This window comes from Bos indicus, chromosome 17 (assembly GCF_029378745.1).
Source record: "Bos indicus isolate NIAB-ARS_2022 breed Sahiwal x Tharparkar chromosome 17, NIAB-ARS_B.indTharparkar_mat_pri_1.0, whole genome shotgun sequence".
NCBI classification, from domain to species: domain Eukaryota; kingdom Metazoa; phylum Chordata; class Mammalia; order Artiodactyla; family Bovidae; genus Bos; species Bos indicus.
The window spans coordinates 8,413,943-8,434,742 of NC_091776.1; the positions used below are offsets into that span (position 1 = coordinate 8,413,943).

At 39.3% G+C, this 20,800-nt stretch overlaps 1 protein-coding gene across 1 annotated transcript in view; it reads left to right on the plus strand.

Moving 5' to 3' along the window:
• IQCM (IQ motif containing M) overlaps nucleotides 1-20,800 on the plus strand; it is a 478,048-nt gene that overhangs the window by 387,910 nt on the left and 69,338 nt on the right. The window contains exon 13 of the mRNA XM_070769022.1: nucleotides 14,338-14,499. Coding sequence (XP_070625123.1) covers nucleotides 14,338-14,499 — 162 coding nt within the window. The remainder of the gene's footprint in view (nucleotides 1-14,337; nucleotides 14,500-20,800) is intronic.

Here is a 20,800-nt window from a genome sequence, read left to right on the forward strand (position 1 = left end):
TTGCTGTCCAAGGGACTCTCAAGAGTCTTCTCCAACACCACAGTTCAAAAGCATCAATTCTTTGGCGCTCAGCTTTCTTCACAGTCCAACTCTCACATCCATACATGACCACAGGAAAAACCATAGCCTTGACTAGATGGACCTTTGTTGGCAAAGTAAAGTTTCTGCTTTTCAATATGCTACCTAGGTTGGTCATAACTTTCCTTCCAAGGAGTAAGTGTCTTTTAATTTCATGCCTGCAATCACCATCTGCAGTGATTTTGGAACCCAAAAAATAAAGTCTGACACTGTTTCCACTGTTTCCCCATCTATTTCCCATGAAGTGATGGGACCAGATGCCATGATCTTGGTTTTCTGAATGTTGAGCTTTAAGCCAACTTTCTCACTCTCCTCTTTCACTTTCATCAAGAGGCTTTTTAGTTCTTCTTCACTTTCTGCCATAAGGGTGGTATCATTGCATATCTGAGGTTATTGATATTTCTCCCAGCAATCTTGCTTTCAGCTTTTCTTCTTCCAGCCCAGCGTTGCTCATGATGTACTCTGCATGTAAGTTAAATAAGCAGGGTAACAATATACAGCACTGACATACTCTTTTTCCTATTTGGAACCAGTCTGTTGTTCCATGTCCAGTTCTAACTGTTGCTTCCTGACCTGCATATAGGTTTCTCAAGAGGCAGGTCAGGTGGCCTGGTATTCCCATCTCTTGAAGAATTTTCCACAGTTTGTTGTGATCCACACAGTCAAAAGCTTTGGCATAGTCAATAAAGCAGAAATAGATGTCTTTCTGGAACTGTCTTGCTTTTTCGATGTTCCAGCAGATATTGGCAATTTGATCTCTGATTCCTCTGTCTTTTCTAAAACCAGCTTGAACATCTGGAAGTTCACGGTTCACATATTGCTGAAGCCTGGCTTGGAGAATTTTGAGCATTACTTTCCTAGCGTGTGAGATGAGTGCAATTGTGCAGTTGTTTGAGCAGTCTTTGGCATTGCCTTTCCTTGGGATTGGAATGAAAACTGATCTTTTTCAGTCCTGTGGCACTGCTGAGTTTTCCAAATTTGCTGGCATATTGAGTGCAGCACTTTCACAGCATTATCTTTCAGGATTTGAAATAGCTCAACTGGAATTCCATCACCTCCACTAGCTTTGTTCGTAGTGATGCTTCCTAAGGCGCACTTGACTTCACATTCCAGGATGTCTGGATCTACGTGAGTGATCACACCACTGTGATTATCTTGGTCATGAAAATCTTTTTTGTCCAGTTCTTCTGTGTATTCTTGCCACCTCTTCTTAATATCTTCTGCTTCTGTTAGGTCCATACAATTTCTGTCCTTTATCAAGCCCATCTTTGCATGAAATGTTCCCTTGGTATGTCTCATTTTCTTGAAGAGATCTCTAGTCTTTTCCATTCTGTTGTTTTCCTCTATTTCTTTGCATTGATCACTGAGGAAGGCTTTCTTATCGCTCCTTGCTATTCTTTGGAACTCTCCATTCAAATGGGTATGTCTTTCCTTTTCTCCTTTCCTTTTCATTTCCTGTCTTTTCACAGCTTTGTGTAAGGCCTCAGACAGCCATTTTGCTTTTTGTATTTTTTTTTTCTTTTTTTGTCTTGATCCCTGTCTCCTCTACAATGTCACAAATCTCCGTCCATAGTTCATCAGGCACTCTGTCTATCATATCTAATCCTTTAAATCTATTTCTCACTTCCACTGTATAATCATAAGGGATTTGATTTAGGTCATACCTGAATGGTCTAGTGGTTTTCCCTACTTTCTTAAATTTAAGTCTGAATTTGGCAATAAGGAGAAATGTTCCCTTGGTATCTCTAATTTTCTTGAAGAGATCTTTAGTCTTTCCCATTCTATTGTTTTCCTCTATATCTTTGCCTTGTTCACTTAAGAAAGCTTTCTTATATCTCCTTGCTACTCTTTGAAACTCTATATTCAGATGGGTATATCTTTCCTTCTCTCCTTTGCCTTTTGCTCCTCTTCTTTTCTCAGCTATTTGTAAGGCCTCCTCAGAAAACCATTTTGCCTTTTTGCATTTATTTTTCTTGGGGATGGTTTTGATCACTACCTCCTGTACAATGTTATGAACCTCCGTCCATAGTTCTTCAGGCACTCTGTCTATCAAATCTATCCCTTGAATCTATTTGTCACATCCGCTGTGTAATCGTAAGGTATTTGATTTAGATCATACCTGAATGGTCTAGTGGTTTTCCTTACTTTTCAAAAACCTAAGACTGTGGCATCTAGTCCCATCAGTTCATGGCAAATAGATGGGAAAACAATGGAAACAGACCATTTTCTTGAGCTCCAAAATCACTGCGGATGGTGACTGCAGCTATGAAATTAAAAGATACTCCTTGGAAGAAAAGCTATGACAAACTGAGACAGTGTATTAAAAAGCAAAGACATCATTTTGCCAACAAAGGTCTGGATAGTCAAAGCTATGGTTTTTCCACTAGTCATGTATGGATGTGAGAGTTGGACCATAATGAAGGCTGAGTGCCAAAGAATTAATGCTTTTGAACTATGGTGCTGGAAAGCACTCTTGAGAGTCCTTTCGACTGCAAGGGGATCAAACCAGTCAATCATAATGGAAATCAACCCTGAATATACACTGGAAGGACTGATGCTGAAGCTCCAATACTTTGGCCACCTGATGCGAAGAGCAAAGACATTGGAAAAGACCCTCAAACTGAGAAAGATTGAGGGCAGGAGGAGAAGGGGACAATAGAGGATGAGAAGGTTGGATGGTATCACTGACTCAATGGACATGAGTTAGAATAAACTCCAGGAGACAGTGAAGGACAGGGAAGGTTGGTTTGCTATAGTCCATGGGGTCACAAAGGGTCATACATGATTGAGTGAATGAACAACAATTGCAAATGTGTTTAATTTGCTTATAAATCTAAAAATTAACAACAGCATAGAAATAAAAATAAAAATAAATTTTAGCGTATTTATGAATTCTGTATACTTATTCCACTGAAGAAGTGAACCTTTTGCAATAACTTTACTTTGATTATTCAACAATCAAATGACTGCAATCCTCTAATTTTCTATTTTGTATTAGAAATTTGATTGGATTTATAAAGATATGTATGTATTAATGACACAATGTTCCCACATGAAATCTTTGAATAATATAGCAAAAATGTTCTGGATAAACTTATAACATGCATGATTGTCATGAAATGAGAGGACTTAAAAGTAGTAATACTTGCTACATTAAAAAAATTTAAATTAATATTCCACACTTTAATAATTTTTTAATTAATTCATGTTCTTATTTTAGATTATTTACTCAGAGTGAAGTGTTATGAACATTTTTGCTCTCCTTTAAGTTAAACAATGTTGGTATTTAATTATAATACAAGAGATCTATGTTCCTTGAATTTATTTTTGCTGATTATATCATCCAAGGGCATATTATTTAACTGCCTTCTTAACCATTTTTCCCTGCGGCTTTGATTCTTAAATGTTTTGCTTCTTCATCAGTGATCTTTAAGATTTTATATATCAGCTTAAGATAAATTGAATGTAGGAAAGTTTCATTAATTTCAGAATGGGAATGCTTTAAATTCACTTTCCCTTGTTCACGACATGTAATTTTTTAAACTGATAGATTGATATTCTTTTAAATTTACTAATTAATAGAGAAAGCTTAGATAAAAGCAGCAAGATAAAAAAGTATGACATTCATCTAATTCAAATAAAATAAAATGAATGCAACATAGAAGTTTAAAGTGCTTTAACAATGGCCTTATATTAAAAGTACAACATTTAGAAATCGGTCATTTTCTCTGGGTTATAGATAATCTGACCACCAGTTTAAACTCACATGTGATCAGACTTTTTACTCATGGCTTTAAGTTTACTGTGCACTGTGCTCAGTCGTGTCCGACTCTTTGCGATCCCGTGGATGTAGCTTGCCAGGCTCCTCTGTCCATGAGATTCTCCAGGCAAGAGTACTGAAGCAGGTTGCCATTTCCTACTCCAGGGGATCTTCCCAACACAGAGAGCAAACCCTAGGCCCTTGTGTCTCCTGCACTGGCAGGAGAATTCTTTACCACTGAGCTACCTGGGAAGCCCCATAGTTGCAAATACTTCTTAATAATTGACTTCCACAATGAGGTCTTCTATTCTGGTTTAATAAGTGAGGGTCAGTTGTAAAGTCCCTTGATACACTTAGGATTGATCCTAATATTGAGTCTGTGCCGGAATTTGTGTTGAGGACTGGCCCGTTAGGAAAAAGTTAGCACTTTCAAAAATCCTAGAACCTCCAGTTTCTCATTATTCAATCCAAAACTTACTTTGTGCGCAACGCACCTGAGATTGTGTCCCTCAGTCATTTTTGGTGTTAAAATATCTTTTAATAATAATCCTAGAAAGGGAACAGTTGTGATAATAGATGGTTTTTCTTTTTTTGTCACCCCTGTTTTATAATGAATCCTCATCCCAATTCCCAAGATGGGTAGTAAGAATAGTACTAAAGACTTAACCATCAGACAGTAGTATTCATCTCCAATGCTAGTAAAGTGAAAGTGAAGTTGCTCAGTCGTGTCCAACTCTGTGACCCCGTGGACTATAGCCTACCAGGCTCCTCTCTCCATGGGATTCTCTAGGCAAGAATACTGGAGTGGGTTGCCATTTCCTTCTCCAGGGGATCTTCCCAACTCAGGGATTGAACCTGAGTCTCCCGCATTGCAGGCAGATGCTTTAACCTCTGAGCCACCAGGAAACCCCATGCTAGTAAAGTCATGCTTAAAACTTTGCATGCTAGACTTCAGCATTATGTGAACCAGAAACTTCCAGATGTCCAAGCTGGCTTTAGAAAAGGAAGAGAAACCAGAAATCAAATTGCCAACATCTACTGGATCATAGAGAAAGAAAGGGAATTGCAGAAAAACATCTACCTCTGTTTCATCAAGTACCCTAAAGCCTTTGACTGTGTGGATCATGACAAACTGTGGAAAGCTCTTAGAGAGTTGGGAATAGCAGACCATCTTACCTGATCTTACCTGTCTCCTGAGAAACCTGTATGCATGTCAAGAAGCAACAGTTAGAACCCTGTATGGAACAACTGATTGGTTCAAGATTGAGAAAGGAATAAGACAGGGTTGTCTGCTGTCACCCCGTTTGTTTAACCTATATGCTGAGTGCATCATGAGAAATGCCAGGCTGGATGAGTTACAAGCTGGAATCAAGATAAGCGGGAGAAGCATAAACAACCTCAGATATGTGGATGATACCATTCTAATGGCAGAAAGCAAAGAGAAACTAAAGAGCCTCTTGATGAGTATGAAAGAGCCAGCTTAAAACTAAATATTAAAAAATCTAAGATCATGGCATCCAGCCCCATTACTGCATGGCAAATAGAAGGGGAAAAGGCGGAAGTAGTGACAGATTTCCTCTTCTTGGGCTCTAAAATCACTGTGGATGGTGACTGCAGCCATGAAATCAGAAGATGATTGCTTCTTGGCAGAAAAGCTATGACAAATCTCAACAGTGTGTTGTTGGTAAGTAGAGACGTCACTCTGCCAACAAAGGTCCATATAGTCAAGGCAATAGGGACCAGTGGTCATGTACAGTTGTGAAAGCTGGACTCTAAAGAAGGCAGAATGCCAAAGAATCGATGCCTTCAAACTGCGGTGCTGGAGAAGACTCCTGAAAGTAACTTGGACAGCAAGGACATCAGACCAGTCAATCTTAAGGGAAATCAAGTCTGAATACTTGTTGGAAAGACTGATGCTAAAGCTGAAACTCCAGTGTTTTGGTCATCTGATGCAAACAGCTGACTCATTGGAAGAGTCCCTGATGCTGGGGAAGATTGAGGGCAGAAGGAGAAAAGGCCATCAGAGGATGAGGTGACTGGTTGGCATCATTGATGCAATGGACATGAACTTGGGCAAACTTTGAGAGATGTTGAGGGGCAGGGAGGCTTTATGTGCTGTAGTCCATGGGGTCGCAAAGACTCGGACATGAATGGGCAACTGAGCAACAAGAACAGCATTCTATAACGTAGAGCTGATGACTTTAGGCCTGTTTCCTGATGCTAAGAGTGATCCGCCGCCAAGTGTCCTGTTAACTACTTACGCTCTACTGTAGTTTCTTGGGGGTTGTGGGAGAAGGAAAATCACACATATGGGGTTAGAATTGGAAAATATTAAGAGTAATAATTATTCCTATATACTTTGTATTTCCAGAATTTCCTGTCATGAACACATAATGTTTTTAAACCTTTAAATAATGTTAAAATTACCATGGATCAAAATATTGGGAAAACAAAAATAAGTCTTTAGTATGATCCCACTTATAATTTTTTTTAAGTCACTGCACATCTCAAAATACCAGTCTGAGGACCACTGCCTTAAATATTTAGGTTGAGGCTGTGCAGGAGGGAAGCAGAGTCCTCTATAATACAGCGTCCTCTGAGGGAGAGGAATGGAAGGGCATTTGGATTCTCTGAACACTCACCACCTACTCTGAGTATTAAGCATGATGAGCCTCACTTATGTGAGAGGCAGGGGAAAATGAGAGGTGTCTAAGGTTTTATTCTGTGGACTTTTATCCTGGCTTATATCCTTAGCAACTTGCCTAAATCTTAGAGTCTGCAACTGATGCAATTAGGATTTGGATTATCTGAGTAGATGCTTTGGCTATACTTTGGCCACCTGATGCAAAGAACTGACTCATTTGAAAAGACCTGATGCTGGGAAAGATAGAAGACGGGAGGAAAAGGGGACAACAGAAGATGAGATGGTTGGATGGCATCAGTGACGTGATGGACGTGAGTTTGAGTAAGCTCCAGGAGTTGGTGATGGACAGGGAAGCCTGGTGTTCTGCAGTCCATGGGGTTGCAAAGAGTCGGTCACGACTGAGCGGCTGAACTGAGGAGAAGCTCTCATTTGCAAACAAATGTTTGTCAAGTGAATATGACCTGCATTAACTAGCTTTCAAGTTGTGGTGCTGGAGAAGATGCTTGAGAGCCCCCTGGACTGCAAGGAGATCCAACCAGTCAATACTAAAGGAAATCAACCCTGAATATTCATCGGAAGGACTGATGCTGAACCTGAAGCTCCAATACTTTCGCCACCTGATGCAAAGAGCTGACTAGTTGGAAAAGACCCTGACGCTTGGAAAGATTGAGGGCAGGAGGAGAAGGGCATGGCAGCAGATGAGATGGTTAGATAGCCATCACTGACTCAATGGACATGAGTCTGAGCAAATTTCAGGAGACAGTGAAGGACAGGAAAGCCTGGTAACTGCAGTTCATAGGGTCAAAAAGAGTTGGACACAACTTAGAGACTAAATAACAACAACTAGTAGATGAGAAAGATGAGATTAATGAATAATTTGAATTGTGGAGTGAAAAATCACTGGTTACGGCCCTTGGGCCTTCAGTTTGTGTTTTCAGTTTTTGGTTGATAACCCAGTGTCCTAAAATTCAATGAGGCAGTCTACTGAGCAATTAATTCAAAGAAATTCTACCTAGAAACATTTCAAAGAAAAGATACTAATATAAATCTTCATTTATAATCCTGTTGCATTTTTTTTCTTTTTTCCCAACTACCTTCCTTCTTCTCCCCTTTATTTTTTTAATATCATATTTTGTAGTACAGTAAGTATAAGGCAGTACAATATAATGAGTAAATGAATAAGAGAGTAGATTTGTTGGTAGACACTGTGCCAGGTATCTTGTACATGCTAAGCCGCTTCAACCATGTCCAACTCTTTGCAACCATATGGACTGAAGTCCGCCAGGTCCCTCTGTCCCTGGGATTCTCCAGTCAAGAGTACCGGAGTGGGTTGTCATGCCCCCCTCCAGGAGCTCTTCCTAACCCAGGACTGAACCCGTGTCTCTTACATCTCCTGCATTGACATGCGGGTTCTTTACCGCTAGCACCACCAGGGAAGCCCCATCTATTGCCTCACCCAAAATCCATCTTCACTGTCCTATTTGTGAGACTAGAATATTTTCCCCTTGCCATCTGGCAAAATTTTAAACATCCTTGATAGAAGGCAGTCTAGGGAACTAGTGAATAAAGGGGTTCTTCCTGGTTCTGGGGGATTTTAGCTTTAAAGAGGTTAGCTAACTTGCTTCAGATCACTCATCTCATCAGTGCCAGGTCAGGTCCATACCCCAGTGATGGTCAGCTCCAGAGTCACAGCTCAGTCACAGCTGCTACCTCTAATGAAGACAAGTGACTGCTTGATGATCTGGGAGCAACAGAGACTTATGGAAATATTGTGTGGGCTTCTGCCATAGACCAGACCTAGACACATCCACCTGCGATCTGCAGAGTTTTATTACATATATGGCTTGGGGAAGAAGGAGTAAGGAAGAGATCTTATTCTTTTGAGTTCTGAGAACCCTATTATTACACCTAAATGTAATGTGGCAATATTGACTTAGCAGTATATTAAAAGTCAGATACTCCATAAATAACAAGTTAGCAATATCAGCGACAAAAATTAAATTCCTGTTTTGTCTTAGGGTGACATATGTAATAAAACAAAAAGAAGAGTGCATATTTTACAAGCCATGTGCTTTCTAAAATGAAACATGCTTACTTGCAATCAATTTTGACATTATGACGGAAGGTACAATTATCCGAAATCGTTATCTTTGTTTATATTGTACAAGCCCCAAGGCTTCATCTTATTGCATGTGTGCTAAGTCGCTTCAGTTGTGTCTGACTCCTTGTGCTGCTGTGGACTGTAGCCCCCAGGCTTCTCTGCCCACGGGTTTCTCCAGGCAGGAATATTGGAGTGGGTTGCCATTTGTGTTACTCGATGGCAAATGGTGGCATTAGCAAGACTCTGAACTAGACACCTTCAACGTGTGCTTGATTCTGTAGCTCTCATGACATCCCATTATCACGGCAAGTTCAACATTGCACAGACTTCATGAGTTTCTGCTTAGTGTTTAATCAGAATAATCCAGGAAGAGAAAGTGGCAGTTCTGCATCCACCACGGCTTAGACTTGAGCATAGGCATCTTATTTTGCCCAAAATGGAAACATGGCCTCGATGGAAAACAAGATGCTTTATTAAAACTAATAAGCATAAAGCTATTTTGCTTAAACATCTTGGTTAAGCTAAAAGAGTTAGAAAGGTATCAATCTTAGGGAAGAGAGAAACCTTAGGTGCAATTTGGCCCTTCACACTAAAAAGGCTGCTATTATTGCTAGATTTCCCTACTTTACTTTCTTACTTTATGGTTTCAAAGACAAAAAACTCTGATCTTTTTTGCCTCCCCATTTTATGTGTGAAGTAAAACTTCAGGGTTGTATTTAATTTCACTGTGATTTCTTATAATGTAACTAATGCTGCATCCTTAGCCTCCTTCTCAACTCCAAGAGACCTCTACTGCCTAGGAAGTCCCTGGCTCAACTTCTTGAAGCACAACCTGGGTGAAAAAGTAAAGCAGGGTTGACTCTTTAGCACTGCTTTGTCATACTGGCTTTCTTTCTTCTGTTGACAGATGAGAAAGAGCTTAAAATTATACAGGTGAGATATACCTAATGTCTATTCACATATCGGAGCACATATAAATGTGGGTTTGATCCCTTGGTCGAGAAGATCCCCTGGAGGAGGGCACGGCAACCCACTCTAGTATTCTTGCCTGGAGAATCCCATGGACAGAGGAGCCTGGTGGGCTATGGTCCATAGGGTTGTAAAGAGTCAGACACGACTGAGCAACTCAGCCCACAGCTTGCAGGTGAGGTATACCTAATATCTGTTCGCATATCTGAGCACATATAAAGATGTCTGCTTTTTTTGAGTTAGAAGGGAATAATTTTGAACTTTTCCTTTTAAAAAGAGCAGAAAACTCTCTAATGTGTTTATAATTAAAAGATGCAATAGCTTATTATTTCCTGACTCTCTTTGTTTTTCATTACTGTTGAGGTAGTACTGGGTTACATACACTAACACACTCATGTAGTATCTATAGACACGGTGCTATGAATTTGTATATGTTTCTTATATCACTTAATCCTAACAATAATCCTCAGAGGTCAGTACTATCACCAGGAGATAAATGTGATTTGTCTAATATTTTAAAGCGTGTTATGATGGTTGAAAGATTAGAGCTCATAGATTGACACGTACACTATTGGTACAATGTTAAAATAGATAACTAGTGAGAGCCTGTATCACACAGGGATCTCTACTTAGTGCTGTGTGTGACCTAAATGGGAAGGATATCCAAACCAAGATGGAATATACGCATACATATAACGGAATATGTGTATACATACAGCTGATTCACTTTGCTCTATGGTAGAAACTAACACAATGTAAAGCAACCATACTCCAATAAAAATTAAAAAAGAAAATGAATTATAACTCAGGTCTGCTTGTATCAATCAGGGTCCAATTAGAAAATAAAACTACACGGCGATTTGAGCAGGAAATGTTTAACATAAAGAATTATTAACTCTGATGGAGATTAGGGACACTGAGATAGACTGTGGGTGTGTGCTAAGTTGCTTCAGTCGTGTCCAGGTCTTTGTGACTCCATGGGCTGTAGCCCACCAGGCTCCTCTGTCCATGGGATTCTCCAGGCAAGAATGCTGGAATGAGTTGCCGTGCTCTCCTCCAGGAGATCTTCCCGACCCAGGGATCAAACCCACGTCTCTTATGTCTCCTGCATTGGCAGGCAGATTCTTTACTACTAGTGCCACCTGGGAAGCCCAAGATGGGCTATTAAGGGCAAAAGGAACCTTAAAGAATTGAGAAAACATAGAGAACAAACTTATGGACATGGGGACGGGGCGGGGGGCGGGGCGGGGAGAAGAGGGTGAGATGTAGAGAGAGTAACATGGAAACATATACATCACCATATGTGAAATAAAATAGTTAACCGATGGGAATTGCTGTATGACTCAGGGAACTCAAACCGGGGCTCTGTAACAACCTAGCGGGGTGGCTGGGATGGGAGATGGGGAAGAAGTTCAAGAGGGAGTGGAGATAGGTATACCTATGGCTAAGTCATGTTGATGTTTGACAGAAAACAACACAATATTGTGGAGCAATTATCCTGCAGTTAAAAATAAATAAATTTAATTATAAAGTATTGAGAAGAGGAGTCACACTGTCAGTCTGAGGATAGAGCACTTAAGGAACGAACAAATTTTAAACAGTGCCCCTTACCGTATTTCTCCCTGTAACTTGGATCCAGCTTTTCTTGGAGAGGACATAGCTGTGACCCAGTAAATAGAGACACTCACGAATGTAGCATGCTAGTGTAGTTCCCAGGGAACATACTTACTGGGGTTCTGGGGAAGCTGTTTTCAGGCAAGTGTCTCAGTGTGGAAACCATTCAAGGGAAGGTGGTGCCACAAGGAACGTGCCCACAAGCTCCCGGTGTGTGTGTCTCAGGAGCCCTGTGAGGTACCAGCTAGCATGGCCCAGAAAACCCGGCACTGTGGGTCACTATTTATTGTAGGAGAAAATCCCCCAGAACCAGGAAGAACCCCTTTATTCACTAGTTCCCTAGATTGCCTTCTATCAAGGATGTTTAAAATTTTGCCAGATGGCAAGGGGAAAATATTCTAGTCTCACAAATAGGACAGTGAAGATGGATTTTGGGTGAGGCAATAGATGGGGCTTCCCTGGTGGTGCTAGCGGTAAAGAACCCGCATGTCAATGCAGGAGATGTAAGAGACACGGGTTCAGTCCTGGGTTAGGAAGAGCTCCTGGAGGGGGGCATGACAACCCACTCCGGTACTCTTGACTGGAGAATCCCAGGGACAGAGGGACCTGGCGGACGACAGTCCATATGGTTGCAAAGAGTTGGACATGGTTGAAGCCACTTAGCATGTAAAAGATACCTGGCACAGTGTCTACCAACAAATCTACTTTCTTATTCATTTACTCATTATATTGTACTGCCTTATACTTACTGTACTACAAAATATGATATTAAAAAAATAAAGAGAAAAAGGAAGGAAGGTAGTTGGGAAAAAAAGAAAAAAATGCAACAGGATTATAAATGAAGATTTATATTAGTATCTTTTCTTTGAAATATTTCTAGGTAGAATTTCTTTGAATTAATTGCTCAGTAGACTGCCTCATTGAATTTTAGGACATTGGGTTATCAACCAAAAGCTGAAAACACAAACTGAAGGCCCAAGGGCCATAACCAGTGATTTTTCACTCCACAATTCAAATTATTCATTAATCTCATCTTTCTCATCTACTAGTCGTTGTTATTTAGTCTCTAAGTTGTGTCCAACTCTTTTTGACCCTATGAACTGCAGTTACCAGGCTTTCCTGTCCTTCACTGTCTCCTGAAATTTGCTCAGACTCATGTCCATTGAGTCAGTGATGGCTATCTAACCATCTCATCTGCTGCCATGCCCTTCTCCTCCTGCCCTCAATCTTTCCAAGCGTCAGGGTCTTTTCCAACTAGTCAGCTCTTTGCATCAGGTGGCGAAAGTATTGGAGCTTCAGGTTCAGCATCAGTCCTTCCGATGAATATTCAGGGTTGATTTCCTTTAGTATTGACTGGTTGGATCTCCTTGCAGTCCAGGGGGCTCTCAAGCATCTTCTCCAGCACCACAACTTGAAAGCTAGTTAATGCAGGTCATATTCACTTGACAAACATTTGTTTGCAAATGAGAGCTTCTCCTCAGTTCAGTCGCTCAGTCGTGACCGACTCTTTGCAACCCCATGGACTGCAGAACACCAGGCTTCCCTGTCCATCACCAACTCCCGGAGCTTACTCAAACTCACGTCCATCACATCGCTGATGCCATCCAACCATCTCATCTTCTGTCGTCCCCTTTTCCTCCCGTCTTCTATCTTTCCCAGCATCAGGTCCTTTCAAATGAGTCAGTTCTTTGCATCAGGTGGCCAAAGTATAGCCAAAGCATCTACTCAGATAATCCAAATCCTAATTGCATCAGTTGCAGACTCTAAGATTTAGGCAAGTTATTTAATTTCTTTGGGCCTCAAATTCCTCATGTAAAATGAAGATAGTAACAGTATTGGCCTTGCAGGTGTGCTGTGAAAATTAAATGTGTTAATATTCAAAAGCACTTGGGGCTGTTTCTTACATATAGTAAGTGTTACATAAATACTTGTATAGGTGATGTTACATTTTCTTAAAGACCATAGCCTAAGAATATTGATTCATTTCAGTTCAGTTCAGTCGCTCAGTCGTGTCCGACTCTTTGCGACCCCATGAATCGCAGCACGCCAGGCCTCCCTGTCCATCACCAAGTCCTGGAGTTCACTCAGACTCACGTCCATCGAGTCAGTGATGCCATCCAGCCATCTCATCCTCTGTCGTCCCCTTCTCCTCCTGCCCCCAATCCCTCCCAGCATCAGAGTCTTTTCAATGAGTCAACTCTTCGCATGAGGTGGCCAAAGTACTGGAGTTTCAGCTTTAGCCTCATTCCTTCCAAAGAAATCCCAGGGCTGATCTCCTTCAGAATGGACTGGTTGGATCTCCTTGCTGTCCAAGGGACTCTCAAGAGTCTTCTCCAACACCACAGTTCAAATGCATCAATTCTTCGGCGCTCAGCCTTCTTCACAGTCCAACTGTCACATCCATACATGGCCACAGGAAAAACCATAGCCTTGACTAGATGGACCTTTGTTGGCAAAGTAATATCTCTGCTTTTGAATATGCTGTCTAGGTTGGTCATAACTTTCCTTCCAAGGAGTAAGCGTCTTTTAATTTCATGGCTGCAGTCACCATCTGCAGTGATTTTGGAGCCCAAAAAAATAAAGTCTGATACTGTTTGCACTGTTTCTCCATCTGTTTCCCATTGATTCAGTAGTTGTAGTTTATGGAGGAGAAGGAAATGGCAACCCACTCCAGTGTTCTTGCCTGGAGAATCCCAGGGACCAGGGAGTCTGGTGGGCTGCCGTCTATGGGGTCACACAGACTTGGACACGACTGAAGTGACTTAGCAGCGGCAGTTTATGGAACTCTATATTTACTCAATATTTTTCTCAGATTATTGTTTAATGGCAATTAAAATATGATTATGTTATAGTATATATTATATGAATGCTATTAGTTGGTTATCTTACTTTTTTTCAAAGCTATTAACAGCACTGCTTTAGACTGATAGTGTTAGAGAATTCTACTTGTAAGCCTTTACTCCTTAATTTTTGCTAGGAATTATCTGAAAGACCAGATTTTTGGTAAAGTATTTTGGCTAAAGAGAACTATGTTGTCTAACTATGTTGAATAAGCATTAGCATTCAAATGTTTCAATAGTTTTTAATTTTCATCCCTTAAAAGAAAGGAATATGAAATTTTGCAAAAGGTCTAAAATTAAAAAAGAATGTTGTTTTTTATTCTTTTTACAGAAGACCGTGAAAAATACTCTGATATCATCAAGAAGCACAATGCAATTGAAATGTTATTTACACTCTACCCTCCTCAAGGTGCCCATGTGTCTACTAATTTGAGGCTTAGGTCAACTTGGCTGAGACCCATAGTAAATGGGGAAGAAGGATATAAGTATATAGGTAAGATTCTGAATCTTATTATTTCTTTTTATAAATAAGGAAGAGACTTGTACTTTATATAACTCTTATTCATCACTTAGATGATACGGGATGATACATTGGCCTTATAGAATATTCCCTTTTGTTTCTAAATATTATACTTGCAGTTTAAAAAGTGGCTGTTTTCTATTTTGGTGACTCCATTAGAATAGTGGAAATACTGTGTTAATCCATTCACCGGATGATGGTTATTTGTTTGTTTGTTTGTTTGTTTTTAATGTGCTTCTACAAGGAATTCTGTTACACACATTCATGTACAGGGCTGTGTATAGACATATGTTTGCATTTCTCTTGTCTAAACTTATTTCCAAAGTGGTTATGCCATTTCATATTTCCTATCAGTAGCAATAGGAGAGTGGCTTTTGTTCCATAGATGTATCACTACTCACTATAATCGGTATTTTAATTTTAGCCATTCTAAGTGATATGAATTGGTACTCCACTGTGGTTTTAGTTTGTAGTTCTCTAATAGACAGTGATTCAATGTCATGGCCAAGGAGCTTGCATAACTCCATGAAACTATGAGCCATGCCATGCAGGGCCACCTAAGATGGACAGGTCATAGTGGAGAGTTCTGACCAAACATGGTCCATTGGAGGAGGGAATGGCAGATCACTCCAGTATTCTTGCCACCAGAATCCCGTGAACAGTATGATAAGGCAAAGAGATATGACACTCATCATTTAGGAAGATGAGCACCCCAGGCTGGAGTCCAATATACCACTGGGGAGGAGCAGAGGGCAATTGCTAATAGCTCCAGAAACAGTGAAAGGGCTGGGCCAAAGCAGAAACAGTGCTCATTTGTGGATGTGTCTGGTGAAAGTAAAGTCTGATGCTGTAAAGAGCAATATTGCCTAGGAACCTGGAACATTCATTGGTCCATGAATCAAGGTAAATTGGCCAAGTCAAGCAGGAGATGGCAAGAGTGAGCACTGACATCTTAGGAAACAATGAACTAAAATGGAAGGGAATGGGTTTAAAACTCAATATTCAAAACACTAAGATCATGGCATCCAGTCCCATAACTTCATGGCAAATAGGCAAAAAGTAGAAGCAGTGACAGATTTTATTTTCTTGGGCTCCAAAATCACTGCAGACAGTGACTGCAGCCATGAAATTAAAAGACACTTGCTTCTTGGAAGGAAAGCTGTGAAAAACCTAGATAGTGTATTAAAAAGCAGAGACATCACTTTGCCATCAAAGACCCATATAGTCAAAGCTATGGTTTTCCAATAGTCATGTATAAATGTGAGAGTTTGACTATAAAGAATGCTGAGCACCAAAGAATTGTGCCTTCAAATTGTGGTGCTAAAGAAAACCCTTGAGATTCCCTTGGACAGCAAGATCAAATCAGTCAATCATAAAGTAAGTCAACCCTGAATATTCACTGGAAGGACTGATGCCAAGCTCCAATACTTTGGCCACATGGTGTGAAGAGCTGACTCATTGGAAAAGACCCTGATGCTGGGAAAGATTGAAGGCAGGAGGAGAAGGGGATGACAGAGGATAAGATGGTTGGGTGGCATCACCGACTCAATGGACATGAGTTTGAGTAAGCTCCAGGAGATGGTGATAGACAGGGAAGCCTGGCGTGCTGCAGTCCATGGGGTCACAAAGAGTCAGGCACGACTTAGCGACTGAACAACAGCAACAAGTAGACAACGATATACAGCGTATTTTCATGTATTTGTCATTTTTGTATCTTCCTTGGTGTGCTTGTTAAAACTTTTTGCCATATTTATATTTTTTGCTATTGTTCTTAATTGTTGCAAGATGTTTCAATATTCTGAATATAAACTCTTTAACATACATATGCTTTTAATATTTTCTCTCAGTCTGTGACTTGTTGTTTTTCTTTCTCTTTCTCTTTCTTCTGAACAGCAGACGATTTTACTTGTGATAAAGTCAAGTTTATCACAATTATGGCTGATGCTTTTACTGTCGTATTCAAGAAATATTAGTTAGACCTTTGGTCAAAAGATTTTCTTCTAGAAACTTTATAGTTTTAAATTTTATATTTCAATGTATGGTTTTTTGAATTATATTTTATACATGACTCAAGGTATCTAACATATTGATATTCAAATGTGCTAGCACTGCTTGTAGAAAAGACTATCCTTCTGTGAATTAACTTTGTATTTTGGGAAACCAAATAAACCAAAGAAAATATATAGATGCAAATAAGCATGTTAAAAGATAACCAGAATCATTAATCAATAGGAAAATACGTATAAAAGCCAAAATGTCATAGTACCACTCATTTATTAAAATGCCTAAAATAAAATTTAAAACTCTGATAATTCCAAATCTAGCAAGAATGTGGAATAACTGGCACATTCATACATTGCTAGTGGAAATGCTAAATTGTACAATGAGTTTCTAAAGATTTTGATACTTTCTTACAAATTAATATGCTCTAGCCATAAAACCTAGCTGTCCTAAACAAAGGTAATTATGCAAGAGGAATGAAAGTATTTGTTCACATGAAAACCTATAATGAATATATGTAGCTGATTAGTCATAATTGCCAAGAGCTGGAAGAACACAAATGTTCCTCAGCTAGTGAATGAATAATCAAAATTTGTTAACATATATACAATGAAGTACTATCAAGCAATAAAAAAGAAATGAGCTATTGATTCAATAACATGGATTAATTTTAAATGCATCATGTTAAGTGAAAGAAGCCAGACTCAAAGGCTATGTGTGTGCATGTGGCTAAGTCGCTTGAGTTGGGTCTGACTCTTTGTGACACTATAGACTATGGCTTGCCAGGTTCCTCTGATCATGGTATTCTCTAGGCAAGAACACTAGAGTGGGTTGCCATGGCCTCCTCCTGGGGATCTTGCCAACCCAGGGATCCAGCCCATGTCTCTTAGGTCTCCTGCATTGGCAGGCGGGTTCTTTACCTCTAGGCTCACCTGGGAAGCCCGTTGATGCTTACATTTAATAAGCAACATGACTGAATCTCAAATGAGTTATGCTGAAAAAAGTCAGACAAAAAAGAGTACAAGAGTATGATTCTGTTTATATAAAAGTCTAGAAGTTGCAAATAAACTAGGCCCATGACAGAATCAGATCTGTGGTTACCTGGAATGGGTGTGGGAAATGAAGTGAGACCTGATGGATTACAATAGAGAATGGAAATGTTTATTAAGTTGACTGTGGTTATGGGGGATGGTCTCATGGGTGTAAACATATGTCAAAATTTGTCAAATTATACACTTTCAGTATGTGTAGTTTTTCATTTACATGTCAATGAAGCTATAAAAATAAAGTTGAAAGCATAAATTTAAAGAACCAAAATAGTGAAATTGGTATTTTGGGAATTATTAAAACCAGTATGTTAGAGATAGCTACAGAGAGTCACAAATTAAATGCGGTCTCGTTTGGCTTGTGCATATAAAGGTGTATTTAAGTGCTCAGTTCTAAAAGATAGCCTGGAGAAAGAAGAGGAAACAAAAGAAAGAAAATTACGAAAAAGAAAGTTGAGGCTTTAGGTTCTATGAGATGAACTAAGATCCTGATTGCAATTTATTTTCTCTTCGCAATTTCCCTCTTGAAAATTAGCCTATCATTCTAAAAAATTTGCATCATTGTTTAGAGCTAGCCTATCATTCTAAAAGATTTGTGTTCATTGTTTAGAGTCCATTTGTGAACATTTGGTCCAAATAGACAGAAAGGAGATATGCAAGTGGCCTTATAAGTTGAAGACTCCATCTTCTGAAGTTTTGTGCTGTCTTTGCCCTTTTTAGTAAGTGGCCAGGGCCTTGTATCTTTTAAAATTACAGTTGTTATTAAATTGATTGACAGTAGAGTTTACAGCATTTGCCTTGAAAAAGATTAGTCTATTACAGAAGGGCCTTCTAAAACTCAGTAACTCCTTGACCATAAATATTTTAGGGAAGATAACTCTGGGAATTTATTACATTTTTCAACATTAATACTCCACAATGTAGCACTTCTGTTTATTGTTTTCACTCTGTAGATTTAGAGATGTATCATCAGCAAGAACTGAGGAGCAGTTAATAGAGTTACTGAATGCTCTATAAATGGCATGGGCTGCTAACAAATTATGTAATATAAAGATCACACATACTCTAAAAATATTTGGTATTTCCATATTTTACATCCCAGAATTCCTAGCACAGTAGCTTGAATGTAACTGGAATGCTGTATAAGTCATGATTTCAAATTGCTTAATATGCACAAATTATTTCTTCTGAATCATAATTTTATAGTCTTACAACATCAATGAATAAAAAAAAGTCTAAAATTTTTTTCAGGAGCATATGTCTTCTTGTCAAACTTGTTTTCAGAAAGCTTATTTTGGAAGGCTAGTCTTTTAACATGCTTTTGATTGTATTTCCTTATGAGTTGTCTGTCCTTGAGCTCACTTGACCTTCTGGCCTGTCACAGATACACTGAACTTGTTCCTCTCCTTCATTAAGTTTCTGTGACTTTGGTGAATGTCCAACTTGGAAGCTGTAGGTTACATTAAGGAACTTGTGGAATTTTAATGGGAATACCTTAAAAGGGGTAGTTCAGCCATTGTCTTTCAAGGAAATAATTTAGGGAATACAAATGAATGATTAAGCTACTTTCTCAAGCCAATGGTCCATTCTTAACTGAAATCATATTGTTATATTAATGTAAGATTTCTAATTAGTTCAGATTCCAAGTAATGAGCAAAGACCTCTACTTCTACTCCTATTTCACACAGCATTTTGAGCCCTTCGTGCTGTAAATTTTACTTACCTTGATAACATATAGATATTTAAGTTTTATAAGTACTAATGGAAACTGACTTCCTGGCTGAATCGCTAATATTATCCCATTATGAGAACAAGGTATCTTTTTATGTCCTTCAGTTTATTCCACAGCCTTCAGGCAAGATCTAATGTACATTAGCCAAATGAGAATCTTTCCTATCTTTTAAAGACTGTGGCAATTACTCAGTTGTCCTTGACAGTCAAGTCTGGTTTTTGATGATCTTCTCAGAATTGTCTACATTGCAACATAAGACTTTCTTTTCTTACATCCCTTATTGCAGTTGTAACTATTTCACTCTCCACAAAATAGATGCTATGCCTGCATGTTAAGACTTTTTCTTTGTTCTAAAAAATATTCTTTTTAAAATATTGTTCCTCAGAAGCTCTCCTTCTGATCCGTAATGTCTTTTGGCACTTCTCTCTAAACATTTCCCACATTTTCTCATTTGTTTTAAATGATGGAACTCAGACTAAGATTTAATAATCCAATAAATCTGATTTATTGTGAATATAATCCTAGCTACTATGTATTCTGCTTATATCTTTTCACTGTTTTAGACTTTTAAAATACATATCTCAGCATTTACTTGGATTTCTAATAGTCATTTTTAATCTCCTTTTTATGGCATATTTTCTTGTAACTATTAGACATATGTAATTTATTTTGCCTTCTTAAATTTTGTACCCTGACTTGTCCTGATTTCACTTAATGTATTTAGAATATGGACATTTATTGCTCTTTTCAAAACTCAGTTGAGTGTTGTGCAGTAGCCAGTGAGGAATTGCGGTCTGTGTTCATAGAGTAGCACGGAGGTGAAACCTCCAGTACCATTCTACTTCTGCAAGGTTGCTTGCAGCTCCAGTGATAGCTCGACTGTAACTTCATGAGAAACCCTGGCCTGATCCACCCAGAAAGCCCACTCCAGATTCCTGACTCACTGTGTGAGTCTGTTGCTTTAAGCTTCTAGTTTGGGGGAAATTTGTTACAGAGCATACAAGTCAGTGATTTAGTAGTTTTTAACAGTGGAAGCAAAATGACATAGGATTGAGTGTGGCTCCTCAGGAAAGACTGGGTTGCTGATTGGCCTTCAGAGAACGTATTACTAGAGTGAAACTTCTGTTCTTTGCTTAACTATCAAAAGTAGAACCTCTCACTGATTGGTTTCAGAAGTGTGTTTACTGAGGTGAGTTTCCACTGGCTGATAAAACAGGTTTAATATTGGTTCTGGGGGTTGCTTGTCATCATGGCTGCATGCTTAGTCACTCAGTCCTATACACTCCATTGCAACCCTTTGGACTGTAGCCCACCAGATTTCTCTGTTCATGGGATCTTTCAGCAAGAATACTAAAGTGGGTTGTCATTTCCTCCTCCAGGGTCTCTTCCCTACCCAGGGATTGAACCCGCATCTCCTGTGTCTCCTGCACTGCAGGCAGATTCTTTACCTACTGAGCCATCAGCATGGCTATAGAACTGTAACTTCTTTGTTAAA